Source organism: Eubalaena glacialis, chromosome 15 (genome assembly GCF_028564815.1).
Source record: "Eubalaena glacialis isolate mEubGla1 chromosome 15, mEubGla1.1.hap2.+ XY, whole genome shotgun sequence".
NCBI classification, from domain to species: domain Eukaryota; kingdom Metazoa; phylum Chordata; class Mammalia; order Artiodactyla; family Balaenidae; genus Eubalaena; species Eubalaena glacialis.
In genome coordinates this window covers 45,965,692-45,979,717 of record NC_083730.1, presented here as the reverse complement: position 1 = coordinate 45,979,717, position 14,026 = coordinate 45,965,692, and the positions used below count along the sequence as shown (strand labels likewise).

Sequence of the window (14,026 nt, the reverse complement as noted above, 5' to 3'; positions counted from 1 at the left end):
TCTGTATAAGTTTTCTTTTTTTTTTCTTTTACAGGATTCTGCTAGAGATAGAAAAAAAGGAGACCACTGCCATAGATACTGTCAAATAAATGAACAGAATTACACCCTATGTATGCCTCAAGCGCTTTCTCCCTTCAGATATAATGAAATCCAATGATCAAAAATGAGTCGTGAAGGTTCAGAGTGCCTGTCAATCAAGGAACATGGTCAAAACAGAGGGCTCTTTCTCCTGTCCGGTATGACCTTTTTACATTAAAATCTGATTGATAGACGCCTCCTCAGCTCTGAGTGAGTTATGTTTGAGGTGGTAAGCAAAACCGGGCTGGCACCTGGCTCTGCTCTGTGTGTGTATGTGTGGTGTGTAAGTGAGCATCCCCATGATGCTTTGATCTTGATGTAACTGCGAGGAGAGAGTTACAAATGATGCTGATGTCTCTTGATCTCTCCTTTCCCCAAATAAATCCACTCCTCCTTCAGTCCGCATCGGTGGTAAGTGGCACTAATATCCACTCTGCTGCTCAGCCTACAAATCTAGGAGTTTCTCCTGATTTCTCTCTTTCCTTCACTACCCACATCCAATTTAATCAGTAAATACTGTTGGTTCCACCTCTGAAACATGATCCGAAGCAGCTCATTTCTCCCTGCCATCCGCTGCTACCAACTGCTGCGGTTCAGGGTGTCATCATTTCATACCTGTTACCATATTCATACCTCTTATCTGGTCTCCACCTCCTGCTCTCCCCTCGCTGTTATCCATTCTCTAGGCAGCATGTTTAAACCTCTCCTAAGAAAAACTCTCCAAGAATTTCTCATCAAATGTACAGTAAAACTCTAACTAACTCCCAAATGGTAAAAATCATCCAGCAAATATTTCTATTTCACTCCAAATTAAGCAAATTGCTCATTCTGATAATCTTCCACTGGGGAGTTTTCTTTAAGAAAGAAAATAAATTAGCAGATGACTGAGCAGAGAGACAGAAGGACTGGCACATCACCCAAAACCAGAACGGACTTACGGCTTCAGATTTGGGAGGCACTGGAGGTGGAGGTAGGGCAATCTCTGAAGACTTCATTGCTGCTCCCAGAGTTCCGGGGACAGGAAGAGGAGAAGGTGCACATTTGGACCGGACAGAACCTCGAAACTGATCACATCTGCTCTTCTCGCTCAGGGAGCGAGTGAGAGGCTGATGGCTGGGCTTGCCTTCTTCCAGCCACAGCTCTTCGTAAGGAAGTTCTGACTTCCCTGGGATGCCCACTGATTCTTCACTAGCTTCTGGGAAAAGGTAGTCGCTCCCACTATCACCCGAGTCCTGATAGGGCAGGATGTCATGAGGAAAGGGGGCCCACTCTCCCCCGAGGTCCCTGCAGCCGTGGAGGTTCACCTCACTGTTGCCATGGAGATTGTTGCCATACACACAGACCGAGAGCCGGTGGAAGGACTGGGTGAGCTCATCGCGAGCGTAGCTAAGGGAATTGGGCACATGGTTGTGGCCAGTGCACCGGCCCTTCTTGGGGCTCTTACAGTCCTCGTTCCAGTCGGTCTTCACATCGCGGACCGCCCGTGAATACTCATCGATGTCGAACTGTTCTTGGCAGATACCCAGCCAGTGATGGACCAGGGTTTCAGGCCACACTTCCCCCTTCACCAGGTGTTCTGGGAGGCTAAACTTGGGGACAGTCAAGTGCAAAGGGAAGTGCATGGGGAGGATCTTGTTGTTCCGCAGCACACAGCAAACCACCACTGTCTTGGTCTGGATGTTCACGAACTTGTAGCGGTGCCCCTCACGGATGAAGTGGAGGTCGTACGGGTTCCTCGGTGGAGGGCTGGGCACGGTCACGTTCACGGGAAGTCTGGTTTTCTCCACAATGTTGCGGATGGTGTGCTCGCCCTCCTGCATCTGAAGTTCCAGGGGGCTTCGGGTGCTGAACCTGCCCTTGCACTGGAATGGGAGGCTGATGCTCTCGTTGGTCCGGTGATTCATGCAAATGAGGCACGGCATTTTGCCTTTTCCCAGCTTGCTGATGGAATTGAGCTTCCCAATCTTTTTGAAGATGGTGTTGAGTCGTGACTTCTCCTTGAAAGTCTTTGCATAAAGGATTTCTGCCTGGCCCATTAGAGTGAGTTCATCCCCCGTACAAAGGGTGATGTTGTAAACTTCGGTGTCTTCATTGCATTCACCTGAAGCAACCTAAAATAGGATAAATCAAATTTTAGGGTAGTTGTCTTTAGTTTATTCACACAGAGAAGTAGCAAACATGCTATTAAGACACACATGCATACACAAAGGAAAATGCTGTTTTATTTTAATACTAAATTTAGACAATCCATTTCTCCTATAGTATTTATGTGGTTAACAATAACAAGATGATGTTAGTTCAGACTCTTAAAAGCATTTTTTTTTTCTGAAGAAGAAGGTACCCTGTATTCATTTGTAACATTTTGGGAAATACAGAAGAAAAACACACACACGGAATAACACCCACGAACCTGATGCAGAGACAGCCATGGTTAATGGTTTGATAAACATCCTTCTAGTTTCTTTTCCTATGTATTCTACCATATGGATAATTATTTTGGGACATTAATATTATCATTGTATCATTTTCAGTTATAAAAATGCTTTCATGAATATCATTGTAGAAAATTCTTTTTAAACTTAAAATTCTACTAATTTTTTTACCTTTAAAAATTTTCTAATTTTATTAAATTTTCTAAAATTGGGACAAAGGATTTAAAAAAATGTCTTCTTTCTCCCCATTCTTTTATTTATTATGCAAACTATTCATATTCATTGGAAGAAATATTAGAAAATACAGATATAAAAGTGAACAATTTCTACACAACTTGCCCACTAAAGATAACCTGTTAACAATTTTACATAAACGGAAAGAAAAGACAGAGATAAGACGGTGGAGTAGAAGATGTGAGCTCACTTCTCCTTACAAAAACAGCAAAATCACAACTGATGAACAACCATCGACAAAACCACTGGAATCTACCAAAAAAGATATCCTACATCCAAAGACAAAGAAGAAGCCACAATGAGATGGTAGGAGGGGGCACAACTGCAATAAAATCAAATCCCGTACCTGCTGGGTGGGCGACCCACAAACTGGAAAATTATACCACAGGAGTTCTCCCACAGGAGTGAAAGTTCTGAGCCCCACGTCAGGCTCCCCAGCCTGGGGGTCTGGCAACAGGAGGAGGAGCCCTCAAAGAATCTGGCTTTGAAGGCCAGCGGGGTTTGATCGCAGGAATTCCACAGGACTGGGGGCAACAGTGACTCCACTCTTGGAGGGTGCACACAAAGTCTCATGTGCACCAGGACCCAGGAAAAAAAGCAGTGACCTCATAAAAGCCTGGGCCAAATCTACCTGTTAGTACTGGAGGGTCTCCTGCAGAGATGGGGGCAGCTTTGGCTCACTGCGACGACAAAGACACTGGTGGCAGTAGTTCTGGGGAGTACTCATTGGTGTGAGCCCTACAGGAGGCGGCCATTTTCTCACCAAGACCTGGACCCACTCAACAGCCTGTAGGCTCTAGTGCTGGGACACCTCAGGCCAAACAACTAACAGGGTGGGAACACAGCCCCATCCATCAAGAGACAGGCTGCTTAAAGTCTTCCTGAGCATACAGCTGCCCACTAAACATGCCCCTTGACACAGCCCTGCCCAACAGACAAACAAGACCCAGCTGCACCCACCAGTGGGGAGGAACCAGTCCCTCCCACCAGGAAGCCTGCACAAGACTCTTAGACAGCCTCATCCACCAGGGGGCAGACAGCAGAAGCAAGAAGAACTACAACCCTGCAGCCTGTGGTAAGGAAACCACAATCATAGAAAGTTAGACAAAATGAGATGGCAGAGGAATATGTCCCAGATGAAGGAACAAGATAAAACCCCAGAGAACAACTAAGTGAAGTGGAGATAGGCAATCTACCCAAAAAAGGATTTAGAGCAATGATAGTAAAGATGATCCAAGATCTCAGAAAAAGAATGGAGGCACAGATCGAGAAGATAGAAGAAATGTTTAACAAAGACCTAGAAGAACTAAAGACCAAACAAACTGAGATGAACAATACAAAAACTGAAATGAAAAATACACTGGAAGGAATCATTAGCAGAATAACTGAGGCAGAAGAATGGATAAGTGAGCTGGAAGACAGAATGGTGGAAATCACTGCTGCAGAACAGAATAAAGAAAAAAAAAATGAAAAGAAATGAGGACAGCCAAAGAGACCTCTGAGACAACATTAAATGCACCAATATTCGCATTATAGAGGCCCCAGAAGGAGGAGAGAGAAAAAACCTGAGAAAATATTTGAAGAGATAATAGCTGAAAACTTCCCTAACATGGGAAAGGAAACAGTTAGCCAGGTAGAGGAAGTGCAGAGAGTCCCAGGCAGGATAAACCCAAGGAAGAACATGCCGAGACACACAGTAATCAAACTGACAAAAATTAAAGACAAAGAAAAAATACTAAAAGCAACAAGGGAAAAGCAACAAATAACATAGAAGGGAACTCCCATAAGGTTATCAGCTGATTTCGCAGCAGAAACTCTGCAGGCCAGAAGGGAGAGGCATGATATATTTCAAGTAATGAAAGGGAAGAACCTACAACCAAGAATACTCTACCCAGCAAGGCTCTCATTCAGATTTGACAGAGAAATCAAAAGCTTTACAGACAAGAAAAAGCTAAGAGAATTCAAATTCAGCACCACCAGACCAGCTTTGCAACAAATGCTAAAAGAACTTCTCTAGGCAGAAAAGGCCACAACTACAAATAAGAAAATTATGAATGGAAAAGCTCAATGGTAAAGGCAAACATAAAGTAAAGGTAGGAAATCATCCACACACAAATATGGTATCAAAACCAGCAATCATGGGGGACTTCCCTGGTGGTGCAGTGGGTAAGACTCCGTGCTCTCAATGCAGGGGGCCGGGTTCGATCCCTGGTCGGGGAACTAGATCCCACATGCGTGCTGCAACTAAGAGTTCGCATGCCACAACTAAGGAGCCCGTGCGCTGCAGCTAAGAAGCCCGCAAGCTGCAACTAAGGGTCCTGTGAGCTGCAACTAAGGAGCCCACGTGCTGCAACTAAGACCCAGAGCAACCAAATAAATAAATAAATAAATATTTAAAAAACCCCAGCAATCATGAGAAGAGGAGAGCATAATGCAGGATATTAGAAATGCATTTGAAATTAAAAGACCAGCAACTTAAAACAATCTTGTTTATATATAGACTGCTATATCAAAACCTCATAGTAACAGCAAACCAAAAATCTGCAATAGATACACACACAAAAAAGAATAAGGAATCCAAACACAACACTAAAGTTAGTCATCAAATCACAAGAGAACAAAAGAAGGGAAGAAAAAACACCTATAAAAACAAATAAAAAACAATTAACAAAATGGCAATAAGAACATACATATTGATAATTACCTTAAATGTAAATGGATTAAATGCTCCAACCAAAAGACACAGACTGGCTAAATGGATACAAAAACAAGACCCATATATATGCTGTCTACAAGAGACCCACTTCAGATCTAGGGACACACACAGACTGAAAGTGATGGGATGGAAAAAGGTATTCCACACAAATGGAAATCAAAAGAAAGCTGGAGTAGCAATACTCATATCAGACAAAACAGACTTTAAAATAAAGACTGTTACAAGAGACAAAGGAGGACACTACATAATGATCAAGGGAATCAATCCAAGAAGAAGATATAACAACTGTAAATATATATGCACCCAACATAGGAGCACCTCAATATATAAGGCAACTACTAACAGCCATAAAAGGAGTAACAGACAGTAATACATAGTGGAGGACTTTAACACCCCACTTTCATCAATGGACAGATCATCCAGACAGAAGATCAATAAGGAAACACAGGCCTTAAATGACACATTAGACTAGATGGACTTAATTGATATTTATAGAGCATTCCATCCAAAAGCAGCAGAATACAAATTCTTCTCAAGTGCACATGGAACATTCTCCAGGACTAATCACGTGCTGGGCCACAAAGTGAGCCTCAGTAAATTTAAGAAAATTGAAATCATATTAAGCATCTTTTACGACCACAACACTATGAGACTAGAAATCAACTACAAGAAAAGAACTGTAAAAAAACAAACAGATGGAGGCTAAACAATATGCTACTAAACAACCAATGGATCACTGAAGAAGTTAAAGAGGAAATCAAAAAATACCTAAAGACAGATGAAAACAAAAGCATGACGATCCAAAACCTATGGGACTCAGCAAAAGCAGTTCTGAGAAGGAAGTTTACTGCAATATAATCTTACCTCAGGAAACAAGAAAAATCTCAAATAAACAATCTAACCTTACACCTAAAGCAACTAGAAAAAGAAGAACAAACAAAACCCAAAGTTAGTAGATGGAAAGAAATCATAAAGATCAGAGCAGAAATAAGGATGAAGAAAAAGCAGAAAAGATCAATGAAACTAAAAGCTGGTTCTTTGAAAAGATAAACAAAACTGATAAACCTTTAGCCACACTCATCAAGAAAAAAGGGGAGAGGACTCAATAAAATTAGATATGACAAAGGAGAAGTCACAACTGACACCACAGAAATACAAAGGATCATGAGAGACTACCATATATGCCAATAAAATGGAGAACCTAGAAGAAATGGACAAATTCTTTGAAAGGTACAATCTCCCAAGACTGAACCAGGAAGAAATAGAAAATATGAACAGACCAATCACAAGTACTCAAATTGAAACTGTGATTAAAGAACTCCCAACAAACAAAAGTCCAGGGCCAGATGACTTCACAGGTAAATTCTATCAAACATTCAGAGAAGAGTTAACACCTATCTTTCTGAAAGTACTGCAAAAATTGCAGAGGAAGGAACACTCCCAACTCATTCTCTGAGGCCACTATCACCCTGATACCAAAATCAGACAAAGATACCACAAACAAAGAAAATTACAGACCAGTATCACTGATGAACAGTCGCAAAAACACTCAGCAAAATGCTAGCAAACCAAATCCAACAATACTTTTGTTTTTTTTGGAAGACTTTCAGAACTAAAGTTTTTTTTTTTTTTTAAATACATCTTTATTGGAGTATAATTGCTTTACAATGCTATTTTAGTTTCTGTTGTACAACAAAGTGAATCAGCCATGTGCATACATATATCCCCATATGCCCTCCCTCTTGAGCCTCCCTCCCACCCTCCCTATCCCACCCCTCTAGGTCATTGCAAAGCACCACGCTGATCTCCCTGTGTTATGCTGTTGCTTCCCACTAGCTATCTACTTTACATTTGGTAGTGTATATATGTCGATGCTACTCTCACTTCACCGCAGCTTCCCCCTCCCCCATGTCCTCAAGTCCATTTTCTATGTCTACATCTTTATTCCTGCCCTGCCCCTAGATTCACCAGTACCATTTTTTTTTTTTTAGATTCCATATATATGTGTTAGCATATGGTATTTGTTTTTCTCTTTCTGACTTCCTTCACTCTCTATGACAGGCACTAGGTCCATCCACCTCACTACAAATAACCCAATTTCGTTTCGTTTTATGGCTGAGTAATATTGCATTGTATATATGTGCCACATCTTCTTTATCCATTCATCTGTCGATGGACATTTAGGTTGCGTCCATGTCCTGGCTATTGTAAATAGAGCTGCAATGAACATTGTGGTACGTGTCTCTTTTTGAATTATGGTTTTCTCAGGGTATGTGCTGAGTAGTGGGATTGCTGGGTCATGTGGTAGTTCAATTTTTTAGTTTTTTAAGGAACCACCATACTGTTCTCCATAGTGGTTGTATCAATTTACATTCCCACCAACAGTGCAGGAGGGTTCCCTTTCACTACACCCTTTCCAGCATTTATTGTTTCATTTTTTGAAAATGGCCATTCTGTCAGGTGTGAGGTGATACCTCATTGTAGTTTTGATTTGCATTTCTCTAATAATTAGTGACGTTGAGCATCTTTTCATGTGCCTCTTGGCCATCTGTATGTCTTCTTTGGTGAAAAGTCTATTTAGGTCTATCACCCATTTTTTAATTGGGTTGTTTCCAACAATACTTTAAACGGATCACACACCATGATCAAGTGGGATTTATCCCAAGGATGCAAGAATTTTTCAATATCTGCAAATCAATCAGTGTGATACACCACGTCAACAAATTGAAGAATAAAAACCATGTGATCCAAAGACAAAGGAGAAGCCACAATGAGACGGTAGGAGGGGCGCAATCACAGTAAAATCAAATCCCATAACTGCTGGGTGGGTGACTCACAAACTGGAGAACACTTATACCACAGAAGTCCACCCACAGGAGTGAAAGTTCTGAGCCCCACGTCAGGCTTCCCAATCTGGGGGTCCGGCAATGGGAGGAGGAATTCCTAGAGAATCAGACTTTGAAGGCAAGCAGGATTTGACTGCAGGACTTTGACAGGACTGGGGGAAACAGAGACTCCACTCTTGGAGGGCACACACAAAGTAGTGTGCTCATCGGGACCCAGGGGAAGGAGCAGTGACCCTATAGGAGACTGAAACAGACCTACCTGCTAGTGTTGGAGGGTCTCCTGCAGAGGCGGGGGGCGGCTGTGTGTCACCATGAGGACAAGGACACTGGCAGCAGAAATTCTGGGAAGTACTCCTTGGCGTGAGCCCTCCCAGAGTCTGCCATTAGCCCCAACAAAACGCCCGGGTAGGCTGCAGTGTTGGGTCGCCTCAGGCCAAACAACCAACAGGGAGGGAACCCAGCCCCACCCATCAGCAGACAAGTGGATTAAAGTTTTACTGAGCTCTGCCCACCAAAGCAACAGCCAGCTCTACCCACCACCAGTCCCTCCCATCAGGAAACTTGCACAAGCCTCTTAGATAATAGCCTCATCCACCAGAGGGCAGAGAGCAGAAGCAAGAAGAACTACAATCCTGCAGCCTGTGGAACAAAAACCACATTCACAGGAAGATAGACAAGATGAAAAGGCAGAGGGCTATGTACCAGATGAAGGCACAAGATAAAACCCCAGAAAAACAACTTAATGAAGTGGCGATAGGCAACCTTCCAGAAAAAGAATTCAGAATAATGATAGTGAAGATGATCCAGGACCTCGGAAAAAGAATGGAGGCAAAGATCGAGAAGATGCAAGAAATGTTTAACAAAGATCTAGAAGAATTAAAGAACAAACAAACAGAGATGAACAACACAGTAACTGAAATGAAAAATACACTAGAAGGAATCAATAGCAGAATAACTGAGGCAGAAGAACGGGTAAGTGACTTGGAAGACAGAATGGTGGAATTCACTGCTGTGGAACAGAATAAAGAATAAAGAATGAAAAGAAATGAAGACAGCTTAAGAGACCTCTGGGACAACATTAAATGCAACAACATTCGCATTATAGGGGTCCCAGAAGGAGAAGAGAGAGAGAAAGGACCAGAGAAAATATTTGAAGAGATTATAGTTGAAAACTTCCCTAAAATGGGAAAGGAAATAGCCACCCAAATCCAGGAAGCGCAGAGAGTCCCATAAAGGATAAACCCAAGGAGAAACACGCCGAGACACACAGTAATCAAACTGGCAAAAATTAAGGACAAAGAAAAATTATTGAAAGCAGCAAGGGAAAAATGACAAATAACATACACGGGCACTCCCACAAGGTTAACAGCTGATTTCTCAGCAGAAGCTCTACAAGCCAGAAGGGAGTGGCATGATACACTTAAAGTGATGTAGGATGTAGGAAGAACCTACAACCAAGATTACTCTACCCGGCAAGGATCTCATTCAGATTTGATGGAGAAATCAAAAGCTTTACAGACAAGCAAAAGCTAAGAGAATTCAGCACCACCAAACCAGCTCTACAACAAATGCTAAAGGAACTTCTCTAAGTGGGGAACACAAGAGAAGAAAAGGACCTACAAAAACAAACCCAAAACAATTAAGAAAATGGTAACAGGAATATACATATCAATAATTACCTTAAACGTGAATGGATTAAATGTTCCAACCAAAAGACAAAGGCTTGCTGAATGGATACAAAAACAAGACCCATATATATGCTGTCTACAAGACACCCACTTCAGACCTAGGGACACATACAGACTGAAAGTGAGGGGATGGAAAAAGATATTCCATGCAAATGGAAATCAAAAGAAAGCTGGAGTAGCAATACTCATACCAGATAAAATAGACTTTAAAATAAAGAAGGTTACAAGAGACAAGGAAGGACACTACATAATGATCAAGGGATCAATCCAAGAAGAAGATATAACAATTATAAATATATATGCACCCAACATAGGAGCACCTCAATACATAAGGCAACTGTTAACAGCTATAAAAGAGGAAATCGACAGTAACACAGTAATAGTGGGGGACCTTAACACCTCACTTACACCAATGGACAGATCATCCAAACAGAAAATTAACAAGGAAACACAAGCTTTAAATCACACAATAGACCAGATAGATTTAATTGATATTTATAGGACATTCCATCCAAAAACAGCAGATTACACTTTCTTCTCAAGTGTGCATGGAACATTCTCCAGGATAGATCACATCTTGGGTCACAAATCAAGCCTCAGTAAATTTAAGAAAATTGAAATCATATCAAGCATCTTTTCTGACCACAATGCTATGAGACTAGAAATCAATTACAGGGAAAAAAATGTAAAAAACACAAACACATGGAGGCTAAACAATACGTTACTAAATAACCAAGAGATCACTGAAGAAATCAAAGAGGAAATAAAAAAATACCTAGGGACAAATGACAATGAAAACACGGCGATCCAAAACCTATGGGATGCAGCAAAAGCAGTTCTAAGAGGGAAGTTTATAGCAATACAAGCCTACCTCAAGAAACAAGAAAAATCTCAAATAAACAATCTAACCTTACACCTAAAGAACTAGAGAAAGAAGAACAAACAAAACTCAAAGTTAGCAGAAGGAAAGAAATCATAAAGATCAGAGCAGAAATAAATGAAATAAAAACGAAGAAAACAGTAGCAAAGATCAATAAAACTAAAAGCTGGGTCTTTGAGAAGATAAAGAAAGTTGATAAACCATTAGCCAGACTCATCAGGAAAAAGAGGGAGAGGACTGAAATCAATAAAATTATAAATGAAAGAGGAGAAGTTACAGCAGACACCACAGAAATACAAAGCATCCTAAGAGACTACTACAAGCAACTCTATGCCAATAAAATGGACAACCTGGAAGAAATGGACAAATTCTTAGAAAGGTATAACCTTCCAAGACTGAACCAGGAAGAAACAGAAAATATGAACAGACCAATCACAAGTAATGAAATTGAAACTGTGATTAAAAATCTTCCAACAAACAAAACTCCAGGTCCAGATGGCTTCACAGGTGAACTCTATCAAACATTTAGAGAAGAGCTAACACCCATCCTTCTCAAACTCTTCCAAAAAATTTCAGAAGAAGGAACACTCCCAAACTCATTCTATGAGGCCACCATCACCCTGATACCAAAACCAGACAAAGATACTACAAAAAAAGAAAATTACAGACCAGTATCACTGATGAATATAGATGCAAAAATCCTCAACAAAATACTAGCAAACAGAATCCAACAACACATTAAAAAGATCATACGCCATGATCAAGTGGGATTTATCCCAGGGATGCAAGGATTCTTCAATATACATAAATCAATCAATGTGGTACACCATATTAACAAATTGAAGAATAAAAACCATATGATCATCTCAATAGATGCAGAAAAAGCTTTTGACAAAATTCAACACCCATTTATGATAAAAACTCTCCAGAAAGTGGGCATAGAGGGAACCTACCTCAACATAATAAAGGCCAAATACGACAAACCCACAGCAAACATCATTCTCAATGGTGAAAAACTGAAAGCATTTCCTCTAAGATCAGAAACAAGAGAAGGATGTCCACTCTCGCCACTATTACTCAACATAGTTTTGGAAGTCCTAGCCATGGCAATCAGAGAAGAAAAAGAAATAAAAGGAATACAAATTGGAAAACAAGAAGAAAAACTGTCACTGTTTGCAGATGACATGATACTATACATAGAGAATCCTAAAGATGCCACCAGAAAACTCTAGAGCTAATCAATGAGTTTGGTAAAGTAGCAGGATACAAAATTAATGCACAGAAATCTCTTGCATTCCTATACACTAATGATGAAAAATCTGAAAGAGAAATTAAGGAAACAGTCCCATTTACCACTGCAAGAAAAAGAATAAAATACCTAGGAATAAACCTACCTAGGGAGACAAAAGACCTGTATGCAGAAAGCAATAAGACACTGTGAAAGAAATTAAAGATGATACCAACAGATGGAGAGATATACCATGTTCTTGGATTGGAAGAATCAATATTGTGAAAATGACTATACTGCCCAAAGCAATCTACTGCAATCCAATAGATTCAATGGAATCCCCATCAAATCCAATAGATTCAATGCAATCCCCATCAAATTACCAATGGCATTTTTTACAGGACTAGAACAAAAAATCTTAAAATTTGTATGGAGACACTAAAGACCCCAAATAGCCAAAGCAGTCTTGAGGGAAAAAACCGGAGCTGGAGGAATCAGACTCCCGGACTTCAGACTATACTACAAAGCTACAGTAATGAAGACAATATGGTACTGGCACAAAAACAGAAATATAGATCAAAGGAACAGGATAGAAAGCCCAGAGATAAACCCATGCACCTATGGTCAACTAATCTATGACAAAGGAGGCAAGGATATACAATGGAGAAAAGACAGTCTCTTCAATAAGTGGTGCTGGGAAAACTGGACAGCTACATGTAAAAGAATGAAATTAGAACACTCCCTAACACCATACACAAAAATAAACTCAAAATGGATTAGAGACCTAAATGTAAGACCGGACACTATAAAACTCTTAGCGGAAAACATAGGAAGAACACTGTTTGACATAAATCACAGTAAGATCCTTTTTGATCCACCTACTAGAGTAATGGAAATAAAAACAAAAATAAACAAATGGTACCTAATGAAACTTAAAAGCTTTTGCAAAGCAAAGGAAACTACGAACAAGACGAAAAGACAACCCTCAGAATGGGAGAAAATATTTGCAAATGTGTCAACAGACAAAGGATTAATCTCCAAAATATATAAACAGCTCATTCAGCTCAATATTAAAAAAACAACCCAATCCAAAAATGGGCAGAAGACGTAAATAGACATTTCTCCAAAGAGGACATACAGATGGCCAAGAAGCACATGAAAAGATGCTCAACATCACTAATTATTAGAGAAATGCAAATCAAAACTACAATGAGGTATCACCTCACACCATTTAGAATGGGCATCATCAGAAAATCTACAAACAACAAATGCTGGAGAGGGTGTGGAGAAAAGGGAACCCTCTTGCACTGTTGGTGGGAATGTAAATTGATACAACCACTGTGGAGAACAGTATGGAGGTTCCTTAAAAAACTAAAAATAGAATTACCATATGACCCAGCAATCCCACTACTGGGCATATACCCAGAGAAAACTATAATTCAAAAAGACACATGCACCCCAATGTTCACTGCTGCACTATTTACAATATCCAGGTCATGGAAGCAACCTAAATGCCCATCAACAGACGAATGGATAAAGAAGATGTGGTTCATATATATAATGGAATATTACTCAGCCATAAAAAGGAACGAAATTGGGTCATTTGTAGAGACGTGGATGAATCTAGAGACTGTCATACAGAGTGAAGTAAGTCAGAAAGAGAAAAACAAATATCGTATATTAATGCATATATGTGGAACCTAGAAAAATGGTACAGATGAACCGGTTTGCAGGGCAGAAATAGAGACACAGATGTAGAGAACAAACGTATAGACACCAAGTGGGGAAAGCAACAGGGGGTGGTGGTGGTGGTGTAATGAATTGGGAGATTGGGATTCACATGTATACACTGATGTGTATAAAATGGATGACTAATAAGAACCTGCTGTATAAAAAAAAATAAATAGAATAAAATTCAAAAAAA

At 40.4% G+C, this 14,026-nt stretch overlaps 1 protein-coding gene across 3 annotated transcripts in view; it reads right to left on the bottom strand.

Annotated features, from left to right (window-relative positions):
• Positions 1 to 14,026, bottom strand: part of GAREM1 (GRB2 associated regulator of MAPK1 subtype 1) — a 206,267-nt gene that overhangs the window by 21,058 nt on the left and 171,183 nt on the right. For all 3 annotated transcript variants that reach the window (XM_061169975.1, XM_061169976.1, XM_061169977.1), the window contains one exon: positions 1,017 to 2,189. In XM_061169975.1, coding sequence (XP_061025958.1) covers positions 1,017 to 2,189 — 1,173 coding nt within the window. The remainder of the gene's footprint in view (positions 1 to 1,016; positions 2,190 to 14,026) is intronic.